At 40.7% G+C, this 27768-nt stretch overlaps 1 protein-coding gene across 11 annotated transcripts in view; it reads left to right on the top strand.

The window, feature by feature from the left end:
- The first annotated feature begins 2109 nt into the window (after positions 1-2109).
- Positions 2110-27768, top strand: part of SMCHD1 (structural maintenance of chromosomes flexible hinge domain containing 1) — a 152830-nt gene continuing 127171 nt past the window's right edge. For 5 of the 11 annotated variants that reach the window (XR_004970095.1, XR_004970094.1, XR_004970096.1 and 2 more), the window contains exons 1-5: positions 2112-2663; positions 20385-20460; positions 21420-21581; positions 26210-26292; positions 27162-27292. Coding sequence is in view for 8 of the 11 variants with exons in the window: in XM_036323408.1 (XP_036179301.1) it covers positions 2487-2663; positions 20385-20460; positions 21420-21581; positions 26210-26292; positions 27162-27292 (629 nt within the window). In the remaining 3 variants the exon portion in view is untranslated. Of the gene's footprint in view, positions 2664-14743; positions 14801-20384; positions 20461-21419; positions 21582-26209; positions 26293-27161; positions 27293-27768 lie in introns of those variants that run through there. The other 6 variants (XM_036323404.1, XM_036323402.1, XM_036323401.1 and 3 more) reach the window with 3 other exon arrangements.

The following is a 27768-nucleotide window of genomic DNA, read 5'->3' as shown; positions in this document are numbered from 1 at the left end:
ATGCTCCCCCAAACACATCTCTTCGCACTTTTTTTCCAACTGTGTTCTACCTGTAATCTTTTATGTCTAGCCACACACACGCACACCATGATTCTGGAACACCTCCATGTGGACAAGCAAATCTAGATTTCTAACTAGCGATATGAGTCTATCCATATCATTAACCATGAAGATTTTGGCAAACTAGTAAGACAGAAATTACAGGGTGTCCCCAAAACATGTATACACACTTTAATTACTGATAGCTCAATTGATGTTTCTTTTCAGCCAGACTAAACTTTTTTTTTTAATTTTTTTATTTTTTATTGATTTTTTACAGAGAGGAAGGGAGAGAGATAGAGAGTCAGAAACATCAATGAGAGAGAAACATCGACCAGCTGCCTCCTGCACATCCCCCACCGGGGATGTGCCCGCAACCCAGGTACATGCCCTTGACCGGAATCGAACCTGGGACCTTTCAGTCCGCAGGCCGACGCTCTATCCACTGAGCCAAACCGGTTTCGGCCAGACTAAACTTTGAACAAAGGAAATTCATCCTAAAATGCTACTGGAGGTTTGAAAACACAGTTGAAGCACCGACACTGCCTTTGTAATTATTCAAAGTGCGTATACATTTAATTTTCACTCCTTTTCAGGTTTAGCTGATTTGTAATAATGGATGAAGTCAGACTAAGCTTTGAACAAAGAAAATTTATCCACTAGACTTTTTTTTTTTTAATGGAGATACAGAAAAGATAAAGTTTACAGTACAAAACCTGTCAACAGTTAATGAATTGAGGCGCACAGATACCCAACGAAATGATTCTGGATGTTTGCGATTCCATTGCTTCCTGTCAGCAGCAGTGCCTGAACTAGAATGGTCGTCAGTTTGAAAACAGACATGGACAAAAAAAAAATATTCATTTCTGTAGATTCCTCTAAATTTTGTAAATGATCTGTATGGTAATAAACACTGGCTTCATAATCATCCGAAGTGTATATACCTTTTTTGGGGGGTACCCTATGTACTAAATGTAACCCAAAAATTTACTTTGGAGAATTGAAAAATCCCCCCCGCCTGCTACTCCTTGGGCTTAGTGAATACACATCTTCTTCTGAAGTACAACATATTCATTACGTATTTTCAAGAATTGCAGAGTAAATGGTTGAAACCTAGACACCCCCCCCCCCCCCCCCAGCAATGACGGTATTCTTTGTTTTTGAGTTCGGGCACTACACGGCCCACAATAAGGATCTTTAATGAAACACAAAGGCTTTTACTTCAAGTGTCCTACATGTTAAACATTTTGTCTAATTTAACCCGCATAACTCTTCGGCACAGATGTTCTCATTCGCAATTTTCAGCAACATGGCAGCAGCGGTGGAGGCGAGGCGGGTGGTAAGAAGATTCGGCTGGGGAGGGGGGCGGGTAAGGACACATTTGTAATATCTTAATTAATAAAGGGAAAACAATAAAATAAAGCAAAACAACAACCAAAAACAACAAAAAAGAAGATTCGGATGCGGAGATGCTCCAGCGACCTGCACCCCATCGTCGTCGTCGTCGGTGCTCCCGCCTCGGAGGCCACGGAAGGAGACCGCCCGGGTCACAGAACCTCTGGACCTGTCAGAACCACCAGCTTGGCCCGGTGGCCACACTGGAGCCCACGTCGAACCATTAGGACATGAGACGGAAAAGGTGGCACCGGGTATCCTGGCATGTTTCTCCCCGTGGAAACGCACGTGCTCGCTGCGGGGAAAGTCTCACCCCGTGAGGCCTGCGGGCCAGATGCCTCCCGCCGCTGCCTGAACGGGACCGACCGCCCTGGGCACAGCCTGCGCCTCGCCGAGAGCTCGAAGCCCGGCAGGTTCGGTCCGGTCCTTGGCGAGGCGGGAAGATACCAGGACCCTCTCGGTCGAGAGAACATAGTCCTCGGAAGCCTCCCCCACCCCTCCCGGGACAGGCCCTCCCGCCTCCGCTACGGGTTCGCCCCCCACAGCTCAGGCGCCCGCGAAGGGCCCGCCGCGCGCTTCCCTCCAACTTCGCGAGGCGAAGGGGCGGGCCCGGCGCCGAGGCCCCGCCCACACCGCGCGGCGCCGGATTGGCCCCGCCCCCTCGGGGACGCAGGAGGCTCCTCTTCCTTCGGTGGCACAGGCCTCGGCCGCGGCCCTGGTTTCGGTTCCCGCTACGGGACTGTCGTGGGCGGCCGCAGGCGCGGGTCCGGGCCCTGCGAACAGCGCGCCGCGCGCCCCCGCCGCCCCGGGAGCCGCTGGCCGCGGAAGTGACGTGGGGTCCAGGCAAGAGTTTGTTTGAATCGGTTCCCGGCCGGACCCCGCGCTCGCCGCTCTTCGGCCACCGCCGCGGAGGGAGGAGCTGCTGGGCGCCGAGGGGGAGACCTCGCGCCCGGGGGACCGGAGCTGAAGGCGCCGCGCGGAGCCTGTGTCTGGGCCCTGGGCGCGGCGGCCGTCGGCGCCGGCGCGGCTGTTTTTTCCTTCTTTCCCCCAATATGGCAGCGGCGGGCGGCGGCGGGCCCTCGGCGGGGACTGGAAGGGGCGGCCGAGGCGACCGCTGCAGGAAGGTGTACTTGTTCGACCGGCGCAAGAAGGAGTCGGAGCAGGGCGACCGGGTGGTGCAGGTCGGGGAGCGCTCGGACTACGCGGGATTCCGCGCCTTGGTGCGCCAGGTACGCGGCGGGCCGCGGAGGGATGCGCAGGGCGAGTTGGGGTCGGGAGGGGGACGAGAAGAGAAGCCCAAGTTTCGTGCTCAGGGCCATAAACCTGTCACCGGCCCTGGCCCTGAGGCTTTCGGCTTCTCTCTCCCGGGTGCCCGCCATCTCCGTGGCTGAGCGGCAGGAAGCCTCGGGTCGACGCCCGCCGGGGCCTCGGAAGGCAGACCCGGCCTCTCCGTTGGGCCTCGCTCTGCCCCAGGGACCTAGCTGCCCAGGGTTTGAGACCTCGGGTTTCCTCGGGCCGGGCGAACTCGGCACTCCGCTCGTGTCTCTTTCGTGTGGAGCTTTTATTGTTTAAAGAGGAGAGCAGAGTTATCCCGGATGGCTGTCAGGAGTGTGGCGATGGCTGAAAGTTGTGAAATTCCTGGAGTCTATTGACTTCAGGTTCCTCACATGAGACGGTAATTTCGCGGGCCGCCTGTCAGGAGCGCCGGCGGGGTCCTCCCGGGGCGGGAACCCGGGCCGACGGTCGCCGCGCAGGTGCGGCTGGCTTTCTGGTCGTCGGAACCCTAGTCCCCGGGACTTCCTGGGCCCACCCGGAGGGTGTCCGTGGGCAGCTGTAGGACACCGCGGAAGGGTGTGTGTGAACTTGCTTTGAAAACGAATGACGTGCGAGGAAACCAACCTTGAACCGTGCTGTGTTTTGCAGGGGGGAGGGGGCGTGCCGCCTGAGCTTTAAAGGAGGGAGGGTGCCCTGCCCGGCGTGAACCGCTGGGGGTTCTTGGGACGCTAGAACGAGCTCTTAGCGACCAAGGAAAGAGAAGCTGGTGTGAAAGGGTTTTAACCTGAGCGGGCAGATGTAGTGCTGGAGTTACTGAAATCAAAAACCGTGCAGGCGACGTGAGAGGCAAGGACTTGGGCTTGTTGACGGCCGTCTGCCCAGGGTCGAGAACTGTGCCTGCTGCAGTTCATCCTAACTCAGTGCCCGAGTTAGGATGAACATTGGAATGACGGCAGAAAGTGTGTGAACTTGGAAGCTCATTCTGTGCCGTGATGTGGAAGACTCCCATGTGTTTTTAGAGTGAGTGAAAGAATGCGTATCTTTTTTTTGGATGAGTGTTTTGTACTCAAAACCATCCCACCAAAAGGAAACATTTTGTGTTATTTTTTTATTGCAAAAATATCAGCACAATAAAGAAAATATGGAACCCAGAGGGGAAAAGTAAACCTTTACGCACTGTAAAATTTATAGCCACTGTTAGCACTTGGGGTTATTTCTTTGTATCCTCAGCCCTCATTTTTTTTTTAAAAAAAAATTATTAAACTTATTGGGGTAACATTGGATAATAACATTATATGTTAAAAGTGTACCATTCTATAATACATCATCTGTATAGTGTGCTCACCACCAAAAGTCTAAACCAGTGGTTCTCAACCTTCCTAATGCAGTTCCTTGTGTTGTGGTGATCCCCAATTTCATTGTTACAAATTGAACATAATTAAAGTATAGTGATTAATCACAAAAACAATATGTAATTATATATGTGTTTTCTGATGGTCTTAGGCGACCCCTGTGAAAGGGTCATTCGACCCCCAAAGGGGTCGCGACCCACAGGTTGAGAACCGCTGGAACCCTTATTTTTAAAAAATATATTTTTATTGATATCAAAGAGGAAGGGAGGGGGGAGAGAGAGAGAGAGAGAGAGAGAGAGAGAGAGAGAGAGAGAGAGAGAGAGAGAAACCTCAATGATGAGGGAATCATTGACTGGCATGCCCACACTCGGGATGGAGCCGACAACCCAGGCATGTGCCCTGACTGGGAATTGGACCATGACCTCCTGGTTCATAGGTGGATGCTCAAGCTACTGAGCCACTCCAGCCAGGCTAGACCCTTATTTCTTAAAATAACTGTAATGCATGTTTATTTTTTCACTTAATGTTGTCACTATCTTTCTATTTTAATGTAAGTCTCCATAATCAAAGTTTGAAATGATCTGTTTTGTATTACTCTTTACGTAACGAAATCTCCTTTTGTCGATATTTACATTACTTTAAGTTTTAAGTAATGTTATGATAAACATCTTTGAATACATAGTCTTTCACACCTTTCTTTAATTTAAAACTGTGATTTTTCAACCATTTTCATCATGGCACATATAAACTAATTACTAAAATTCTTCAGCACACCAAAAAAATGTATTATGTTTTTTGCCGATCTGACAAAAAAAAGTATAATTTTGATTCACAGCGGACTGCTATTGTGTTGGCTGTAGTCATTTTTCTTTTATTTGTTAATCTAAAAGAAAAGAGGTCAGTGCCAGGTATTGCATGTTTTAAAAATTATTGTGGCACACCGATTGAAAATCACTGGTTTAGAATCTTAGAAGTGAAATTCCTGGATCAAGGGTTCATAACATTTTTTAAAGTTCTTGATTCATATTTTTAAATTGCTTTTCACATAGGTTGTACTAATTTACCTTTCCTCTAGAAATAAATTCTCCCCTGTGAGAAGTTTGAGTAACTGGTAGATAGGAAAAGTATTACTAATTTCTTATTACAGAGTAGAAACTCACTTTTGGAGATGGTGACTTAAGTTAGGGAAAATGGATAGTAGAGTTAAATTAGGATTCAAACCCAAAGTCCATATTCTTTCTGTTATACTAACTCTGCTACAAATAAAGTTCTTTGTTATAGAGAATAGATATATTTATTCCATTTCTTCAATATTTTAAGTTGAAAATAAAGAAAAAGTTTTTTTTTGTTTTTTTACTAATTCTTTACCTCTTTCTTCTTACTTTTTCCTGCTAGACCAAAGGTTAAATTTGATTAGCAGTGAGAGGAAAAGCTAGTAAGAAAAAAAAAAGCTTTATTATTTCTTTTTTTCTCTATTTATTTATTTATTTATTTGAATTTATTGGAGTGACAGTGGTTCGTAAAACCATATAGGTTAAGTGTACAACTGAATAAAACATCGTGTACACGTGATATCGTGTGCCCCATTGCCCCAAGCAAAGTCTCTTTTCCCTCCTCCAGAAGGTTTCTTTTTTTCTTTAATTTTATTGTTTAAAGTATTACAGATAGTAGTACATATGTCTCCTATTTTTTTCCCATTGACCCCCCCGCCCCCCCAGTGTCTTTGTCCATTGGTTATGCTTATATGCATGCATACAAGTCCTTGAGTTGATCTCTTACCTCTACCCCCGGCCCCCAACACTCCCCAGCTTTCCACTGTAATTTGACAGTCTGTTCAATGCTTCTCTGCCTCTGTATCTATCTTTTTGTTCATCAGGTTATAATGTTCTTTATTGTCCATGAGTGAGTGAGATCATGTGGTGTTTTTCTTTCACTGCCTGGCTTATTTCACTTAGCATAATGCTCTCCAGTTCCATCCATGCTGCTGCAAATGGTAAGAATTCCTTTTTTTATAGCAGCGTAGTATTCCATTGTGTAGATGTACCATAGTTTTCTAATCCACTCATCTGTTGATGGGCATTTAGGCTGTTTCCAAATCTTAGCTATTGTAAATTGTGCTGCTATGAACATGGGGTGCATATATCCTTTCTGATTGATGTTTCTGTTTTCTTGGGATATATTCCTAGAAGTGGTATTACTGGGTCAAATGGCAGTTCCATTTTAAAATTTTTGAGGAAACACCATACTGTTTTCCACAATGGCTGCACTAGTCTGCATTCCCACCAGCAGTGAAGGAGGGTTCCTTTATCTCCGCATCCTCTCCAGCACTTGTCATTTGTTGATTTGTTGATGATAGCCATTCTGACAGGTGTGAGGTGGTACCTCATTGCTTTGATTTGCATCTCTCCAATGTTTAGTGACTTTGAGCATGTTTTCATGTGTCTTTTGGCTTTCTGAGTGTCCTCTTTCGAAAAGAGTCTATTTAGGTCCTTTGCCCATTTTTTGATTGGATTGTTTATTTTCCTTTGTTGAGTTGTATGAGTTCCCTATAAATGTTGGAGATTAAACCCTTACGGAGATAACATTGGCAAATATGTTCTCCCATGCAGTGGGCTTTCTTGTTGTTTTGTTGTTGGTTTCTTTTGTTGTGCAGAAGCTTTTTATTTTGATGTAATCCCATTTGTTTATTTTCTCCTTAGTCTCTCTTGCCCTAGGATCTGTGTCTGTAAAGATATTGCTATGACATATGTCTGCAATTTTGCTGCCTATGGAGTCTTGTAGAATTTTTATGATTTCCCGTCTTACATTCAAGTCCTTTAGCCATTTGAGTTTGTTTTTGTGTATGGTGTAAGTTGGTGATCTGGTTTCATTTTTTTGCATGTATCTGACCGAATTTCCCAGCACCATTTATTAAAGAGGCTGTTTTGACTCCATTGTATGCTCTTGCCTCCTTTGTCGAATATTAATTGAGTATAAAGGCTTGGGTCAATTTCTGGGCCCTCTATTCTGTTCCATTGGTCTATATGTCTGTTCTTGTGCCAGTACCAGGCAGTTTTGAGAACCGTGGCTTGGTAATATAGTTTGATGTCTGGTATTGTGATCTCTCCAACTTTGTTCTTTCTCAGGATAGCTGTGGCTATTTGGGGTCTATTTTTATTCCAGATAAATTTTTGGAGAGTTTGTTCTAGATCTTTGAAATATGCCATTGGTATTTTAATAGGTATTGCATTGAATCTATAGATTGCTTTAGGTAATATGGACATTTTAATGATGTTCATGCTACCAATCCATGAACATGGTATGTTCTTCCATTTGCTTATGTCTTCCTCTGTCTCTTTTTTTCAATGTCCTGTAATTTTCTGAGTACAGGTCTTTTACGTCCTTGGTTAAGTATATTCCTAGGTATCTTAATTTTTTTTGTGCAATGGTAAATGGAATTTTTTTTTTCCATTTCTTTTTCTGTGAGTTCATTATTGGTGTATAAAAAGGCCATAGATTTCTGGGTGTTAATTTTGTATCCTGCTACGTTGTCAAATTCATTTATTAGGTCTAGTAGTTTTTTGATGGAGTCTTTGGGGTTTTCTATGTATAATATCATGTCATCTGCAAATAAGTACAGTTTTACTTCTTCTTTTCGAATTTGAATGCCTTTTCTTTTTTCTTATTGTCTGATCGCTATGGCTAGTACTTCTAGTACTATGTCGAACAGGAGTGGTGAAAGTGGGCATCCTTGTCTTGTTCCTGTTCTTAGGGGAAATGGATTTAGTTTTTGCCCATTAAGTATGATGTTTGCTGTAGGTTTGTCATATAAGGCTTTTATTGTGTTGAGGTGTGATCCCTCTATTCCCACTTTGCTGAGAGTTTTTATCAAGAAAGGGTATTGGATTTTGTCAAATGCTTTTTCTGCATCAATTGATATGATTATGTGATTTTTGTCTCTCAGTTTATGTGATGTATCACATTTATTGATTTGTGGATATTGAACCATCCTTGCATCCCTGGAATAAATCCCACTTGGTCATGGTGTATGATCTTTCTAATGTATTGCTGAATCCGATTTGCTAGGATTTTGTTGAGGATTTTAGCAACTATGTTCATCAAGGATATTGGCCTGTAGTTCTCTTTTTTTGTGGTGTTTTTATCTGGTTTTGGGATTAGGTAATGCTGGCTTCATAGAAAGAGCTTGGAAGTGTGCCTTCCTCTTGAATTTTTTGGTATAGTCTGAGGAGGATAGGTTTTAGTTCTTTGAATGCTTGGTAGAACTCCCCTGTAAAGCGATCTGGACCAGGACTTTTGTTTGCAGGAAGATTTTTGATCGCTGTTTCAATTTCTTTGGTAGTTATCAACCTATTCAGGTTTTTTGACTCTTCTTGGTTGAGTTTTGGGAGCTTGTATTTTTCTAAGATTATGTCCATTTCATCTAGGTTGTCAATTTTGTTGGAATAGAGTTTTTCATAGTGTTTTTTCATAATCGTTTGTATTTTTGTGGGATCAAAATACAGAGGTGTTATTTCACCTCTTTAATTTCATTTTCGTTTTCATAATCGTTTGTATTTTTGTGGGATCAAAATACAAAGAGGTGTTATTTCACCTCTTTCATTTCTGATTTTGTTTATTTGGGTCCTCTCTCTTTGCTTCTTGGTGAGCCTGTCTAGAGGTTCATCAATCTTGTTTATCCTTTCAAAGAACCAGCTCTTGGTTTCGTTGATCCTTTGTAGTTTTTTTTTTTTGTCTCTATGTCGTTTATCTCCACTCTGATTGTTATTTCCTTCCTTCTGCTTACACTGGGCTTTTCTTGTTGCTCTCTTTCTAACTCTTTGAGTTGTAGGGTTAATTTATTACCATTGTTTCTTGTTTTTTGAGGCAGGCCTGTAGAGCTATGAACTTCCCTCTCAAGACTGCTTTCACTGTGTCCCATAGATTTTTGGATTGTTGTGTTTTCATTGTCGTTTGTTGCCATGATGCTTTTTATTTCTTCTTTGATCTCTCTGGTAACCCAGTCATTGTTTAATAGCATGCTATTTAGCCTCCAGGTGTTTGATTTTATTTTTATTGTTTTTATTGTAGTTGATTTCTAGTTTTATGCCATTGTGATCTGAGATGGTGTTTGATATGATTTCTGTCTTCTTGAATTTGAAGAGACTTTGCCTGTGACTCAATATATGGTCTGTCTTTGAAAATGACCTTTGTGCACTTGAGAAGAATGTATATTCTATGGCTTTGGGGTGAAATGTTCTGAAGGTGTCAGTTAATTCCATTTGGTCTAGTGGGTCATTTAGGATTGATGTTTCTTTGCTGATTTTTTGTTTAGAGGATTTGTCCAATGGTGATAGTGGGGTATTAAAGTCCCCTACTATGACTGTATTACTATCAGTCTCTCCCTTGATATCCTCCAAAGGTGTTTTTTTTTGTTTGTTTTTTGTTTTTTTTTATCTATTTGGGTGCTCCTGTTTTGGGTGTGTATGTGTTTACCAGAGTTATATTTTCTTGTTGGATTGCTCCCTTTAGTATTATGAAGTGGCCTTCCTTATCTCTTGTTATGTTCTTCACTTTGAGATCTAATTTGTCAGATATAAGTATTGCTACCCCAGCTTTTTTTTCATTTCCATTCTCCTGAAAAACTTTTTCCATCCCTTCACCATCAGTCTGTGTGAGCCCTTTTTTCTGAGGTGGGCTTCCTGTAGACAGCAGATATATGGGTCATGTTTTTTTGTCTACTCAGCTACCCTATTTCTTTTGATTGGGGCATTTAATCCATTAACATTTAAAGTTATTATTGATAGGTACTTGTTTATCGCCATTTTTATTCTTTACACCTGTGTTCCTTCTTCCTTTCCTATTTCTTCTTTTTACAGCAGACCCTTTAGCATTTCTTGCATTGCTGGTTTGGTGGTAATAAACTCCTTTAGTCCTTTTTTGTCTGTGAAGCTCCTGATTTCACCCTCAATTTTAATTAATAGTCTTGCTGGGTACAGTATTCTTGGATTCAGACTCTTCCTTCGCATGACTTTGTGTATTTCATTCCATTCCCTTCTTGCTTGATGCGTTTCTGTTGACAAATCAGTCGCTAGTCTGATGGAGGATCCTTTGTAGGTAACTTTTTGTCTCTCTCTGGCCACTTTTAAGATCCTTATTTTGTCATTGGTGTTTGTTTGCCAATTTAATTATAATGTGCCTTGGTGTCGGTCTTTTGGGGTTCATTTTGTTTGGGACTCTGTCAGCTTCTTGGATTTGTATGAGTTTTTTCTTCCCTGTATCAGGGAAGTTTCCTGTCATTATTTCTTCAGACAGGTTTTCTATTCCTTGCTCGGTTTCCTCTCCTTCTGGCACCTCTGTTATGCGGATGTTGCTTCGTTTCGTGTAGTCCCAAAGTTCCCTTAGGCTCTCCTCCTGTTTTTTAAGTTTTTTTCCTAGATCCTGCTCTGCTTGGGTATTTTTTCCTACCTTGTCTTCTAGCTCACTGATGCAGTCCTCTGCTCCTTCTAATCTACTGTTGATGGTTTCTATTGAATTCTTTATAGCAGCGATGTCATTTTTCATTTCCTCTTGGTTCTTACACATATTGTTGAATTTGTCTTCCATTCTTTTCAGCCACCTTATGACCATTTCTCTGAATTCTTTCTCTGACATATTGCTTGCTTCCTTTTCGTTTACTTCCTTTTCTGGTGATGCCTCCTTTATTTCGTTTGTGGGCTGTTTCTTTGTCTCCCCATGATCTCTCTTCTCCCGGTGTCTGGTTATGTAGCTCTTTCTCTCCTGTGTTGATTTAAAGGCATAAAATACAACACAACAAGGCACAATGCACAAGGCACTGAACACAAATGTATTCATGATACTAATAAACCCAAATAAAGGTGACCACCTGAGAAGAAAGAATTAGGGGATAAGAAAAGAAAAAAAAAGTGCAAAAATGATATTGAGAAAAGGAAAAAAAGTAAGCGAGAGATGGAAGACAATAAAAAAGAAGGGGGGAAAAACTATTGATATGGGGAGAAAACTCCAGTAGAACAACAACTAATCCCAAATAAGGCAAACAACAAACACCCAGAGATGAATGCAAACTACAAACAACAACTAATAACAAGCGAGGAGAGAAAAAACAGAAGGAAAAAATAAAGATCAAAACAAAACAGAAACAAAACAATAAAAAGGGAAACAATCTCACAAACAGACAAGCAGAAAAACCCAAAAAACTAATCAAAAATCAAGCAAACAAGAACAATAGGACAGAGAGAAAGCAAGGCAAAACAAAACAAAACAAAAATACAGTACAAAAAAACAAAACAAAAATAACAATAACATAAAAAACAAAACAAAAAAAAGGGAAGAGAGAAAAAAATTTTGATAGTGAAGAAGGCGAAGAGTGAGGTGTGTATGGACTTGGAGCAGGGAATCGGAAATTAGATTTATAAGTAGGATGAATTTTTAACAGGTGGTAAAAAGAAGGAATAGGGAAAATCTAATGCAAGAATAGGGTAAGAGAACAGAACAACAAAAGGGGAAAAGTGAGGGGTGGAGTGTTGGCATAAAGGTAAAGTTGAGATAGAGTAAAATGATGCTAAAGGAAAAATGAAAATAAAATGTAGAACATTAATCCCAAAATAAAATAAAGAGAAAATAAAATGAAGCTTTTTTAAAAAGGATAAAATAGTAGTAATAATACTAATTAAAAGTAAAAATTTAATAATTAAAAGGGTAAAATCAAGTGAGAAAAAGAAAAACATTAGTTTCTTAAGTAAAAGGTGAAAAATAAAAATGTGCAGTAGTGAAGGTCACTTACTTCCTCTACTCTTCTGTTTAGCATGCCTTTTTCCTGTCAGGTAGTCAGGATAGTATTGAAGTTCCCTGCGATACACTGCTCCTCCGTGTTGTAAACCACAGTCCTGATTTTAAAGCAGGCAATATTTCTTTGTTTCCCATACTGCCTTTATTTGTGTTTACAGAAGAGTCAATTTGTGATTCAGCCCCTGGATGGCAGTGTTTCTGGATTGACCTCCGGGGCTATAAGTCCTCGCTAGCCAGTATTTAGGTTTTGTTTTCCCTGTCGCACTTAATACTGGTTCGGGAGAATCGAGTGCCCCAGAGCTAGTTACCTGATCTTTTCTCCCTGCTCTGATCCCCAGGTTCCACAAAAAGAACTTTTCCCTGCAGTCTCTGAGAGTGTCCCCAATTGGGTGGTCCTATGTATTTGGTTTAGTAATCAAAATCAAGGATTTAAAGAGAAAAAAAGAGCCAGAGTAAGTGCGTGAGCTCACAACTTTTACCGTCCAGCACTGTACGCAATTCTCCAAACGTCTCTTCCGCACATCCTTTTTCCCCTGGCACTAAGCTCCTGGCACACTGGTAAAATCCGAGACTGCCTTTTTGTGCCCAGAGCAGCTCTGGGATGATTTTTAGGGTTCCCTTCTGCCAGCAGCCCTGCAGATCCCCATTCCACACTTGCGGATCACGCTGGCCCCAACGGCCATGGACTTTGTGGGGTGCAGGCTTTCCCTGTGCGTGTTTCTCCAACCTGGATTGCAGACCTCACCTTTCCCTAGGCGAAATCTGACCTTTCCGTGAGGAGGAGCAGGGCTCGTCCGAGTCCACATATTCGTGCTGCTTGAGATCCGGTGTTCCTGGGTTTGTAGCTGGTCCCTGGGTGGTGGTTGCAGGGTCCCAGGATGTATATGCTTCAGATAACAGCTACTCTTCCCTTCAAGATGGCGTGGTCTCCGCAGCAGAGCCAGCCACTCCGGGAGAGATTTCAGCAGCAGTGGAGGCTGCCTGGTCAGGGGAGCCCAGCCTGACAGTCTCCAACAGTCCCCTGGAGTTAGCTATCACTCACCCACAAATTTACATTCTCCGTATTCCACACACTCTCCTTTCGTTCTCTCACTCACACACTATCTTGCAGTCTGCCTTCCTGTCGGCAGCCATCTTCAAGCTTTACTTTTTTATTTTTGAGAATTTACTTTTTAAAGCATCATTAGATTATGCCAACTAATCTCATAATGTTATGTCCATTACATACAAAAAACACAAGACACTGAAATAAATTACTGAATTAAAGTGCAAGGTTTATATAAATAACTAGAGGCCCGGTGCACGAAATTTGTGCACTCGGGGGGGGGGGTTGTCCCTCAGCCTGGCTTGCGCCCTCTCATAGTCCGGGAGTCCTCAGGGGATGTCTGACAGATGGCATAGGCCCACAGGCCTAAGCCGGCAGTTGGACATCCTTAACGCTGCTCCTGCCACCGCTGCTGTGCTCGCTGGCCGTTATCCCGGCTTCTGGCTGGGCGGCGATCCCACCGCCACTGAACACCAGGGGACAGCTTCTGCATTGAGCATCTGCCCCCTGGTGGTCAGTGCGTGTTGTAGCGACCAGTCATTCTGCCGTTTCGTCGATTTGCATATCAGTCTTTTATTATATAGGACTAGAAGCCTGTTGCACGAAAAGATTCGTGCAATAGGCCTTCCCTTCCCCTGGCTGCTGGCACCGGTTTTCCTCTGGCACCCGGGACCCAGATCTTCGCTCTGGCGAGAGCCGCCTTCAATCTTCGCTGCTGTGGCCAGAGTCGCCTTCAAGCCTTTGCTGCTGCGGCTGGAGCCACCTTCAAGCCTTTGCTGCTCCGGCCGGAGCCACCTTCAGTCTTTGCTCCACCGCTTCACGCCTACGTATGCAAATTAACCGCCATCTTTGTTGGCAGTTAATTTGCATATCTTGCTGTTTAGCCAATGGGAGGCATAGCAAAGGTACGGTCAGTTACCATGTTTGTCTATTATTACATAGGATAAGCAGTGAAACTGGGATTGGAATCTAGGTATGTTTTATTCTAAAGCTTGTAGTATTTTTTTCTTTGTTTTTGTGTTTAGACCTCAACAATGCCCACGCTATCAACTAAAGCTTTCAGTTTCTTTGTTAGGAGGGGAGGCAAAATAGTGTACTAAATTAAAATTTTTCATTAAAACTTAAATCAATAACTTTGTAGTGCTAGAAAGTATTGTGGATCCTAAATTATTATTCGGGGGAAAACTCATCTTGTGGAAAAGGGAGCAATCAAGAGGGAAAATGAGGAAAGAGTAGGTCTGTAAGAAGCCCCTAGACTTGTGGTAAGCAGCTATCGACTCACCTGAGCCTTTGTGGTCTTTCAGAATCAAAGATTAGAAAATGACTCATTTGGGTAGTTCTTAAATGTGTCCAGACATTAAATCCCATGTATGTAAACCCTCCTCTCCTGCCTACTATACCTTGTTACCCTACTGTGGCACTTGCTATACATACCATAGTACTTTTCTTTTATATTGTATGCTCCTTGAGGACAGGAGCCTTACCTAATAGTTTATAGCTGTTTAGTTAATGAATCAATCTCTTATTTCCATCAAAAACTTTGAACATAGGGTACATTATGTTAAAAACGCCATAAAATGAAAAGAAAAATAGTAAAAGAAGATAGATGTAGAAAAGAATAGAATAGTAATGAGGAGGGTTAATAAATGCATGTTCATTTAATAATATATTACACTAATGCTGAGCTATGAAATCAGCTTTGAATTTCTTAGAGGTCAAAACGATGAAGGAAAGATAAGTGATAGAAAATTCGTACTATCCATAAAAAAGAAACATTCCCACTGCTAGGGTAGCAAAGCTTTAATTTGAGTAAAATTTCTCCCTAGATTCCTCACAAATCCTGCGTGATTAAATGGACAACATCCTTACAGATAGGAAGGCTGCTTCTTATCTTATCCTTTAGTGCAAGGTAGGTTGTGTGTTATTTAGGGTAGTACAAACTGCTTTAACCAGTTACCACCAAAATTTTGGTAGATTACTCAAATGTAGTAAGTGTTCCTGGTCTGTATGGTCAGGGATTTGTATGAGTTTGGTCAGGGACAAAGCCATCTATAATAATAAAAGTGTAATAGGCAAACCGACCGAATGACTGAGCAGAGAATGACTGTCTGTCCGGACGACCACACCATGACACACATTGGCACCAGGCCAGCCAAGGCAGGTGCGATGCAATTGGTCGGGGGGCCTTGCCATCGCCCCATGATCTCCCCGCAGAGGGAGGCCCAGCCCACCCTCTGCAGGGAGATTGATGGTGGGGCTCTGCGATTGATTGCCCCAAAGAGGGAGTCACAGGCCACCCTTTGCGCAGTGATTGATTGTGGAGCCCTGGTCGGGTGGGCGGGGCCTCCCTCTGCTTAATAAAAAGCTAATATGCAAATTGAATGGCGAACAACTGGTCACTATGATGTGCACTGACCACCAGGGGGCAAACGCTCAACACAGGAGCTGTCCTCTAGTGGTCAGTGTGCTCCCACAGGGGGAGCGCCACTCAGTCAGAAGCCGTGCTCACCACTGGCGAGCACAGCGGCAGTAGTGGGTGCCTCTCCCATCTCTGTGTCAGTTGGACATCCCCCGAGGATTCCTGGACTGGGAGAGGGTGCAGGCCAGGCTGAGGCACCCCCCTGAGTGCACGATTTTCATAAAAGGCTACTAATATGCTAAGTGTCCCTCCGTCCAACTGGTCGCTGTGATACGTACTGACCACCCCGGGGCAGACGCTCAACTCAGGAGCTGCTAAGCTGCAGTTCTCAGGTGATGCACCCCAAAACCAGAGAGGAGGGAGCCCAATTCCTCGTGGGGCTGCGCAATTCCACCATCGGCCGTGTGTTATGTTGTTACTGGGGCACTGTCAGCCCCGAATTTGGTTTATTGCACGTTTGCGTTTGCGTTCCACACCCTGTACAGCAGCAACTTTGCAGAGTGCCCTCTCGCACTCCAGGACCCCTTGTGGGATGTTGGAAAGCTGGTTTTGGCCCCATCCCCACAGGCCAGGCCAAGGGACCCCACCTGCTGGAGGGACCTGGCTCACTCCGCAGACGCCTTTTGAGCCACGGTGCCACCCCAGAGGCCAGGGAGGGATCGCAGAAGGTTGGTTCCAGGGTGTGTCCAGCCTGTCTCACCCAGTCCTGCCCCACCGACCACTTTCTAATTAATTTCCTTTCAGTGTTCATGAATCGGTGCACTGGGTCACTAGCTAAATATAAAGCCATAGCACAATCTTAAAGGCTAGTTTGCAGTTTCAGAGCAATGCATTGAACTATATAGTTTCTGACTGACTTAATCCATGGGTGAAATTTAAAGTATTTGAAGAGTCTATGGACTGCAAGTTAGCTCCTCATAAATATTTCTTAAAATTAGCTTTGGGGAAAGGTTGGGCAGCAGGTACTTTGAAGCTGACCTAAAGACATGGAAGGCATGTACTCTATACTACTCATTAAAGGTAGATTCATATATTTTAACAGTTAATCCAGAAAAAGATGTGATTGCCCTGGCCAGTTTTGCTCTGTGGTTAGAGTGTCGGCCCATGGACTGAAGGGTCATAGGTTCGATTCCTGGTCAAGGGCAGGTACCATGTTTGCAGGCTTGATCCCTGCCCCAGTTTGGGCACTTGTGAGAGGCAACCAATGGATATGTCTCACATCGATGTTTCTCTCTCTTTCTCTTTCTCTTTCTCTTTCTCTTTCTCTTTCTCTTTCTCTTTCTCTTTCCATCCCTTCTTCCCTCCCCTCCACTCTCTAAAAAAAAAAAAAAAAATGGAAAAAATATCCTCAGGTGAGGATTTAAAAAAAAATAAAAGTGAGAAAGCCTAACTAAAAGTCTCACCCAAATAGAACATACTATCCTGTTTTCATACAGAGAAAGGGAGGGAAAGAATATTTGTAATCAAAGCCAGGTTAGTGCAAATACATGAAAGACTAGTTTACACCTGATAAGATAGGTTTTAGATAAAAAAAAAAAATGGAGAGAGAAGGATATATCTGGAATCAAAAAATAATGTAAAGAGATATATCTAATAAAAGACAAAGATGCAAATTGACTGTACCTATGTGATGCCCACCAGCCAATCAGGCATGAGTATGCAAATTAGCCCAACAAAGATGGTGGGTTAATTTGCATATGTAAGCGCCAAATGGGGTGGGGCGTTTGCGTCGTTGCCATGGCTATGACGCAGGTGTTCTGCACCACCCCAGCCACTCTGGGCCTCTGGGCAGCATGGGAAGGCAGAAAGGTGGCTCTGGGCCGGAGCGAAGGTAGTGCTGGCAGCCAGGGGAATGAAGGCCCATTCTTGCACAAATCTTTGTGCATCAGGCCTCTAGTCTATATAATAAAAGCCTAAGTCACCGTTATGGCAGAACGATCAGGACAACTGCCGGGAGCCGGTCCATCCTTGCTGTTTCAAGGGACCTGGCATATATGGCATACTGTTCTTAATATGTTTGCTCACCTTCTTGGCACTATGTGTTTTAACCAAGGTCTCCTCTCTGAGAAAGGTTGTTTCCCCAGGTAGGGATTTTCCCCTGAAGTTAGGGAGGGAATAAAACCCCTTAACTAAGTGCCAGGCGGGTAATTAATCACTTTAACTATGAACAATCATGCTTAAGCCACATAATCTTTACTCCTTGGAATGGAGATAAGAAACGCCCTAACCTTTGGAATAGAGATTGATAGGATTGGAATCAACTGGTATAAATACAGATGTAACAAGACAACAGGACACAGAACCTAGAAACAGAACCTAGACACAGAACCTACACAGAACCTAGAGACAGAAGAACTTCGCTGGAGAGAACATGGCAAAAGACCCTGAACAGAAACTGGCCTCAGAACCTAGAGACAGAACCTAGTGATAGAACCTGGCTGAAGATCCTAGAGACAGAACCTGGCTACAGAACCTGGATAGAACATGGCAAGAGAACCTGACTAGAACCTGGTGACTGAACCTGGCTGGAGAACCTGGACAGAACCTGGCTGGAGAACCTAGCAAGAGAACATGGACACAGAACCTGGCTGGAGATCCTGACCAGAACTTCGCTGGAGATCCTGACCAGAACTTCGCTGGAGATCCTGAACCAAACTTCGCTGGAGATCCTGAACAGAACTTGGCTGGAGATCCTGGCTAGAGATCCTGGCTAGGCTGCTGATCAACTGAACGCTGTCTCCGTGTCATTCCTTCTTCGCCGACTCCGTCTACACCTTTGGGAACCCCTGGACCTGCTGGGGTTGGACCCCAGCAGACAACCAGTCGCTATGATGTGCACTGATCACCAGGGGGCACATGCTCAACGCAGGAGCTGCCCCCTGGTGGTCAGTGTGTTCCCACAGGGGGAGCGCTGCTCAGCCAGAAGCTGGGCTCATGGCTGGTGAGCGCAGCAGCAGTGGCAGGAGCCTCTCCGGCCTCCGTGGCAGCGCTAAGGAGCAGAAAGCTGATTAATAAGGAACAGCGAGCAGGCAAGTAGTAAGGAGCAAGGGGTCCCAGACTGCAAGAGGGATGTCTGCCGAGGGGTCCTGGACTGACAGAGGGCGCAGGCCAGGCTGAGGGGACCCCCCCTCCCCCCCCCCCCAGTGCACGAATTTTGTGCACTGGGCCTCTAGTAGAAATAAAATGAACCTAAATATACTCATCACTCATATTAAAGTTATCAAGTATTTACCACACTAGAATCATTTTTGTCTTTTGTATCACATTCCAGGTCTTAGTTCACTTTATTCCTAAGTACTTCAGCAGGCATTTCTATTACCACATCATCAAAATTAACATTTTTAATATTATCTAATAGCTTAGTCCATATATTGATTTCTCTCATTGTCTCAATAATGCCTTTTTAATATTGACTTGTTTAATTCAGGATCCCAATGGGTCCACATATTGAACTTGGTTTTTTGTTCTTAATCTTCTACAATTTAAAATATTTGAGCAAAACTCTTCCCCCAATCTCTTTTTAGTTTTTCCTGACATTGATCTGTTGAAGAAATCAAGTAGTTTTTTTAAAAATAGTATTTTACATTCTGGGTTTGTCTGCTCTTTTATGGTGTAATTTATCCTTTAATACAGTTCCTCATGTTGTGGTGACCTCCAACCATAAAATTATTTTCGTTGCTACTTCATAACTGTAATGTTGCTACTGTTATGAATTGTAATGTAAATATCTGATATGCAGTATGTATTTTCATTGTTACAAACTGAACATAATTAAAGCATAGTGATTAATCACAAAAACAATATGTAATTATATATATGTTTTCCAGTGGTCTTAGGCGACCCGTGTGAAAGGGTTGTTCGACCCCCAAAGGGGTCGCGATTTTAAATTCTTGAGTATTATTAGTTTAGAACTTTTTAGTAGTTTTCTATAGTAAGGTTGGTCTACATTAACTAGTCTATCATTACCTGAAACAGAAATCAGCCTTTTCTCTATTTGTACATTGTGGTGTTGTTTAATTTTATAAAGAACCTTTGTATTTTCATTTTAAAGATATGTAAAATTTTAATGAAACCATTAACTCACTTTTCTAATTCCCATTTTTTGTTTTGTCATGAAATTTTAGTTTTTTATGTGTTCATTGGCTGTATATTCGTGAGTTCTTGTATTCATGTTTTTTCACTCTTTTTCTCTGCTGATTTTCATCTTGATTTATGAAAGCTTTTTTTCCTTTTTTTTTTTCTGCTAAGGATGCTAACTCTGTCTCTTCTTGTAACCAATCCCCTAATCCCCCAATTTATAATTTGTCTTAAAATTTTATTTTATTTTATTTTATTTTTTAATATATATTTTATTGATTTTTTTACAGAGAAGAAGGGAGAGAGATAGAGAGTTAGAAACATCGATGAGAGAGTAACATCGATCAGCTGCCTCCTGCACATCTCCTACTGGGGATGTGCCCGCAACCCAGGTACATGCCCTTGACCGGAATCGAACCTGGGACCTTTCAGTCCGCAGGCAGACGCTCTGTCCACTGAGCCAAACCGGTTTCGGCATAATTTGTCTTAAAATTTTAGAGTTATTCTTTTGGGAAGGGTTCTAATAGATATAATGAGTCTTTAATACAGGTAACCTGCATAGCATGGCTATTTTTTCCTCAGTGTTATAAAATAAAATGTTAACCTCTGTTTTCTTCTAGTACTTTTATTTTACCTATTTAAATATTTAATGTAGTGAACATGTGTTTTGTTAATAAGTTTACTTATATATTGACTCAGAGTAATGTCTTTTGTCTGGGAAGAGTCTGCTGATGTTGAAACCTTTCTAAAATGTCCCAATTATTCACTTGTCGTCCTAGCTGGCATATAATAACAGAAAAAACAACCTTGTTAAGCAAATAATTTATAGATAGATTTGTGCTTAATTATGAAAAGGCAAAATTTTAAAATATGACAGACAAATGTAGTAATTGTCACAAGATTATATACTATTAGCATTTTCATATTTTTTAAAACTTCATTGGTGCATTTATTTCCTTTGTGTAATAATTCATTTTATTTATGTTATTTTGGACAGACACTTGGCATTTCACCTGAGGAAAAATTTGTTATTACAACAACAAGTAGGAAAGAAATTACCAGTGATAATTTTGGTAAGCAATGTTAAGTTTATGCTTTTATATTTAATATGCTATAGTACAGCAGTTGCCATCCGGTGGTCCTCGGACCACTGGTGGTCCGTTAGATCCAAAAGGTTGGCGACTGCTGCTCTAGTATATTGTAGAACATAGCTATTTGATTACATAGATAAGCATCAAAAAACTGTTGATGATTTTGGTTACTTTGTTGGTGTGGAGAGGAAACTGTCTATAAGTTCACAGTTTATACAGAAGTCATATTTTTCAAGCAAGGTAATAGAAAAATAGTTGACATCATTTATGGCTACAGAAGATGAGACCTTGCCCAACAGCTAGCCACAGGCCTTCCATGTGGGCCCTTAAGAAGCTAATTCTCCTAATTGGATTGGGTTCTTCCATTATCTTTTTTTACCCAATTGAATTCTAAGACCTGCCAGCTTTTTTGTTTGTTTTTTAATATATTTTTATTGTTTCTAGAGAGGAAGGAAGAGGGAGAGAGAGACAGACGCATCAAGGATGAGAGAGAATCATCAATCATGCCCCACACTGGGACCGAGCACGTGTCCTGACCAGGAATTGAACCATAACCTCCTGGTTCATAGATTATCGCTCAACCACTGAGCCACACTTGTTGGGCAAGACCTGCCAGGTTTTCATGCCTGATTTCCTTTTGAATTTAACCACTCTTCTCCTTTCATGTTGATAACACTCAAATGTAGTTCATCATCTGATTTCCTGTGATAATTTAAGTTACTAAATTGAGGGTTTCAGATGCATGGAAGTATTTGGGCCTATTTAACTGATATTCTTAACAAAACACAACTGAATTTATAGATTGTGCCATTGTTTGGGGGTTTGCCTGTATCATCTTTAAAGATACTTCATAGAATAGATACAGTTTGCATTTTTAAAATTATAAATTCATGTGTTTCTGATTCTAGCTTTGCACTTAAGATACTACCTTTTGATTACAGATGAAACTGTTAAAGATGGAGTTACTCTATATCTGCTACAGTCAGTCGACCAGTTACTACTAACGGCTACGAAAGAAAGAATTGAATTCCTACCTCACTATGACACGCTGGTTAAAAGTGGCATGTATGAGTATTATGCAAGTGAAGGACAAAATCCTTTGCGTAAGTATTCCATTTATACTAATTTTGTTAAACTATTACTCTCCTTTATCCCCTGATTACCTGTCCCATTCCTTTACTTTAAAAAAGTATCTCATTCTAATTTTTAGGAGACTGTGACAAGCCATTGTTAGCTTCCTTGCTTCAAATTCTTCATTACAATATAATTATTTCCCTACCTGTCATCTTACTTCAGAGTAAAGATACCTCTCCTTTAAAACTAACCTAGTTGTAGAATTCATTCCCTCTCAACTCATAAGAAATCTTGTTTCTACACATTCTTCTATCTCAGTGGTTCCCAGTGTGGGGCACATGCCCCACAGGGGGGCAATTTGATTTTTAAGTGGGGCAATTTGAGAATGAGTTAACAGTGAATTTTTTGCATTTCTTATGGTTCTAGGGGCCTCTTGTACAGTATATTAATATATATTGTGACATATTTATGCATGTCAGTTCTCTATTATATGTTTTGAAACTTTATTTGCTATTTTTTCATATCATTTCATATTATTGTTCTTTTTTTTTTACAAATTTCTTAGTGATTTCTTCCTCAGTACTTCAGCTGTTCTTTTATTTTTCTCTTTCATGGATGCCATGTTCTCTGTAAGCTTGTTTAGACCAAGTTATTGGCCTTTTAGACTCCCACCACGTGAATAGGAATTCACTTTTTAAATAATAAGAATTATATATCACAGCGGGGGGCCTCAGGATTTTAGAGTTGCTTAGGTGCGTCATGGCAAAAAAACCGTTGGGAACCACTGCTCTATATCATGTATAATCTTCACTTTGATTAATTCTTCCTCTTCTATAGACCTCTGAATTGTTTTTACCTTGCCAATTTGTGTAGTTGAACTGCATGAGTAAATGGTTTGTCTTCTTAATTTCATTTCTTTATTATTTCTTTTCATCTTTATCACTCGCAAGTTTTTATCCTACCTTTGGATTGTTTGCTAGTGATCTTTACAAATTAGTTAACTTAGAGAATTTTTTCTTTTTGGACCCTTCTAATGTATTTAATACTACTTAGATGTTCATTATAAACTTCCTTATTGAAAATAGTTTTATTGTATAGGGATTATAGTTTCTAGGGAATTAGAAAACATAAATAAGCAAAAAGAACATAAAGAGTATCCATATCTTTTCTACCCAGATATAAATACCATTAATACTTTGGTATGTATCGCTTCAGATCTTTTCATGTTGTTTGTTTTTTCTATTTTAGTGGTTTTATATGATTTATGCTATTTTAACCTACTTTTTTGTTTAAAATAAAATGAACATCTTTAACAATGTCAAATATATATTTGTTTTTAGTGGTTAAACGCTATTTAGATAATAATATACTGAACAGTGTTCTATTATTAGACATTTAGCTTATTTTAGTGTTTTTTAATTACAAATGACTGAATATTCTTATGACTAAATCATTGTGCACGTCCTTACCTTAAGTGCAACTAATATTATCTCTGACATTGTTCCTTTCATACAAAAAATACTCTTATTTCTCCAGTCTTAAAAACATCATAATCTTATCCCACCAGCCACTGCCCAGATTTTTGCTTCTGTTTACAGCAAAACCTCTCAAAAGAGTTGGCTGTCTTCACTATTAACCGTACCTTTCCTCCCATTCTCTCCTATTCACTATCATGTACTTACTCTTTTAAGGTTATCAGTCACTAAATCCAGTGATCAATTTTCAGCTCTGGTTTTACTCAAGGCATCATTTGACACTAGTAGCCCTGCACAAAATGCGTACACCAGTAGCTTGCTACCGCCCTCCTGTAGCTCCCCTCGCCCACCCCCCCTCATAGCTTGCTGCCCTGATGCCTCCTGTAGCTCTCCGCTGCCTGCTTGTAGCTCGCTGCCCTACCTCCTGCTAATCCGTGATCTGGTTGTTACGAGGTTGGTCGTTATGTAACGATCATTTGCGTATTATATAGGATAGTTTATCACTTCTTCCTCTTTGATATAATTTTCACTTGGATTTTGAGAGATCACACTCTATTTTCTTCCTACCACTGACTGCCTTCTCTCTTCTCCTCTTTCGCTACCTTTTTTTGATTTTTACTTTTTGAGATATAATTGACACATCTCCCCACCTTCTTAATGTTGAAATAAGTGCCTCAGGGTTTAGCCCTTAGTCTTGTTATCTCCTCTTATTTCTTCACTCAGTGATCCCATCCAAACTTGTGGCTCTAAAGACTATACCATTTTTTATGTCAATGACCCTGAAATGGAGGTTGTGAGAAATGGTCATTTTTAGTTAAAAATTGATAATAATGATAGCCTTATTCCAAATTTTGTCTATCCAGCAATTGTCCATGTGGCATCTCCACTAGAATATCTAAGATGAGAACCCTGATCTGTTCACTAAATCCTATTACTACATAGTTTTCCTATTCAAAGTGATCATTGCTCTGTCCTTTTAGTTGCTAAAGTAAAAAATCAAATTGATTGTCCTTTGTTCATACATTTCATTCAATCTGTCAGAAAATCCTGTTGGCACTGTTTTCTGTATTTATCTGGAAATGACTATTTCTCATCATTTCCATACCTAACACTAGGTCTGAGGCACTATCATATTACCTTTGTTTTCACAGCTCCTCTTGCTTGTTCATTCCACTCTGGTGACAGCTTTATTCTCAGCTTAGGGCCCTTTGCTTGGTATGCTCTTTCACCAGCTAGCCCCTGTCACATTCCCTCGCCCCATTCAAGTCTTGTTTACATGTTATCTTCCTAACAAAACTTACCTTGATCACCCTATTTAAAATTGTAACTATGTTCCCTCTATGCCTTACTGTTCTTTATCTCTCTTCTCTGCTCTTTCTATTCTCTATAGCATTTATTACTTTCTAAGATGTTAAATAATTTTCTTATTTATTATAATTATATTTGATTTCCCACCTTTCTTCACTAGAATGTTAACTCCACTAGAACTGGATTTTTGTCTGTTGTGTTCAGTTCACAGCACAATGCCTGGCAAATAGTGGGTCCTTAAATTCTTTCTCTGGGGATCAATTTCTAAATGTACAATCATGGAGTCAATAGAAATATTCATTTCTATGACTTTTGATAGAGATTAATTACCATACAGATTGGTTTTAACCAGTTTTCATTCCTATCATCATTATATGAATAAGCAGGGAATCTCACTTGCTTTGATTTTTGTCACTTTATATTATACTAAAGGCTGATGCACGAAATTCGTGTAAGAGTAGGCCTTCTTTCCCCCAGCTGCCGTCACCACCAGCTTCCCTCTGGCACCCGGAACCCGGGCTTCCCTCCGGCTGCCAGCAGGCACCCAGGACCCAGGCTTCCCTCACAGCCCCAACTTCATCCGGAAGGTCGTCTGGAAGGTCATTTGGCTGTCCAGTCTAATTAGCATATTATGCTTTTATTATTATAGATTCCTGGGTCTTTCCCTGATTCTCTTTCCTTTGCCTTTGGTGTTACCTTGGGTTATTCTTTATGGTGGACATCTCTTCAGGTCATGCTGATCTTTTCTTTTTATGCTTTTCTTTTAACTATTGATCCAAGCTTTAACTATTCTATGTCAGTAGAGCAAAAATATCTGTAGCTATCTTTATTCTCCCAATTAAGTGCGATATCTGCTCCAACTCCCTTTGGAACACCTTTACTCATTGAACTTGATATAGTGGTAGAGCATTGCCTCCAAAACTGAATTTTTCTTTCCTCCCTCTAAATTTTCTCTTTATGGGAAATATGACCAATTGTACAGTGTTCTGGAGCAAACACCCAAAACTGTCTTGGATTTTTTTCTTTTTTTTCTCCTTTTATTTATAATCAAGTACTAAATTGTATTCATTTCTTTCTTCCAAATTACTCTTAACTCTTTTTTTCTTTCCATTTCCTACAGTGTTCCTTTTCCATTTTTTAAAGTTATTACCCTTAACCAGCTCCTTATACATATCTTACTTCTAGCTAATTTATAAACATAGCCGTCCTGTAAGTCATTTGCTATGCTCTTTTTTCTAATAAAGGAAATAAAAGTGAGAAATAATTTGAGTAGTGACCTTGAAGAAAGAATATTTGGAACAAAGCAGAGCCAGTGATCATGGAACATCCAGTTGGTTGTATAGTAGGAAATCAATAGCAGTTCTGTGTCAGTTAACCAGACATGTTCTGCTGCTTGACAAGTTGCTGTCATAAGATTTCTATATCTAAATTAGCTATTAATACACACATTTAGAGTCGCTTTATACTTGCCGCCATAACTCAGTATGTACTTACTTTAGACTTCTTCATGATGTGATTACATACCACAGAGTACTTACTATTGGATTTTTATTGTAAAAGTCTTCTGTCTCTTATGTCTGTATGTCTGTCTTTAGATTATTAACTCTGTGAGGTCAGGAATCGTGGTTGGCTGACTCATGCAATATAATGCTATATAAGTACTGGTTGATGACTGCTTTTTTATGCTGGTGGTGATTGGTGATGATGCCTTTAATTATGTATTGCATCATTAGGATCAGGATAATACTTTAATTCTTGTTATTTTGGAAATAAAAGTGATGGCTGAAGGTACTTCATAATTTCTTCTATGAAATTTTATATGAAGTATTTGGAAGGGAAAATTAAAGCAGTAATGTTTTCTCATTCTTTTCCAGCATTTGCTCTTGCAGAATTAATTGACAATTCATTGTCTGCTACTTCTCGTAACACTGGGATTAGAAAAATACAGATCAAATTGGTAAGAAAACAATACTATTAAGCAATTCAGCTTTTCCTTTTATAAAAGTAATACAAGTTAATTGGGGAAAAAGTAAAAAATAAAGAAATAATTATCTGATATCTCTTCATCTAATGTTAAAATTTTCACATGCCCTTTTTTCTGTGCATATGTGTGATTATAGTATACATTTTGTTGTCTGTGATCTTCTTTACTTCAACAGTAAGAACATTGCCATATCATGAATATTATGCAATATAATATACCATTGCTGCAGGTTACTTTATTGGCTATGATATAAATTATGTTATAGTATAAAATCTAAATAAAAGCCTAATATGCAAAGTGTCCCCTCGGGAGTTCGACTGGGAGTTTAGTCGCTCGCTATGATGTGCGCTGACCACCAGGGGGTGGCGTGGAATGAAGGAAGGCCCTGGTCAGCGGCCTGCAGCCGGGGAAGGGAGGCCCTGTCCGGCAGCCAGCAGCCCCTAGGGACCCTATCCGTGCACGAATTTTATGCACTGGGCCTCTAGTATAATATAATATAAATTAGCCTACTATTATTGCATATTTAGGTTTTTTTCTGTGTTTTAGCCATTGTAAGCAATGCTGAGAGGATAAACATCCTTATAAGTCTTTGTATGCATCTCTGATTAATTCATCAAGGTAAATATAAGAAATGAAATTTCTGGACTAAAGGACATGAAGACTTCTAAGACTTTTGATTTATATATATACAGCTGAAGTGTCTTTAAGAAAGTTGTATTAATTTATAATTCCACCAGAAATGTATGAGTGAGCCCATTGAATCATTTTCCTATATTTAACTTTTCATGTTTTTAATATTGATTTGACTCTTTCTGTCTTTTTGAACTTGTTTTACTTTATAGCATTTTGATGAAACACAAGGAAAACCTGCTGTTGCAGTGATAGATAATGGAAGAGGAATGACCTCTAAACAGCTTAATAACTGGGCTGTCTATAGGCTGTCCAAGTTTACAAGGCAAGGAGATTTTGAAAGGTTAGAAAACATTACTCACTTTTTTATGGGCAGCTGGGTATTTTAATAAGGATAAGAACTCATATTTCTTTAGTTATACATGATACATTGGAGGTTTTGATGTTAACATTTATTTAGATTTTTATATTATAGAATTTTTATGATTAAAACTTAGTTTAGAAATTGTCAACACTACATAAATCATATTGTGCCTGTTCATTGAACAATTGTTTTTGCATTTTCTGAAGTATGTAGGAGTTATGTTGATATGTTGAGTACTTTGAGGCATTTCCCTTTTTTGTTACTAAGTTTGATGGAAGTTGTGTAGCCTCTGGAGGAGTAGAATGGTTTTAAAATAGGCATTAGAAATCACTAATACCACTTAAAAATGTCTAAATGTCTAACGTACGTATTTCTGTTGAGCTCTATTACTCTACTTTTGTGTCTTATTATTCTACTTTTGGGACTCTGCATTACGAAACATTTACAACTGCTAG

The sequence above is a fragment of the Myotis myotis genome, unplaced genomic scaffold (assembly GCF_014108235.1).
Source record: "Myotis myotis isolate mMyoMyo1 unplaced genomic scaffold, mMyoMyo1.p scaffold_m19_p_9, whole genome shotgun sequence".
In the NCBI taxonomy this organism is placed as follows: Eukaryota; Metazoa; Chordata; class Mammalia; order Chiroptera; family Vespertilionidae; genus Myotis; species Myotis myotis.
The sequence above is the reverse complement of the archived record's forward strand: the minus strand, read 5'-3'. Positions and strand labels throughout refer to the sequence as shown.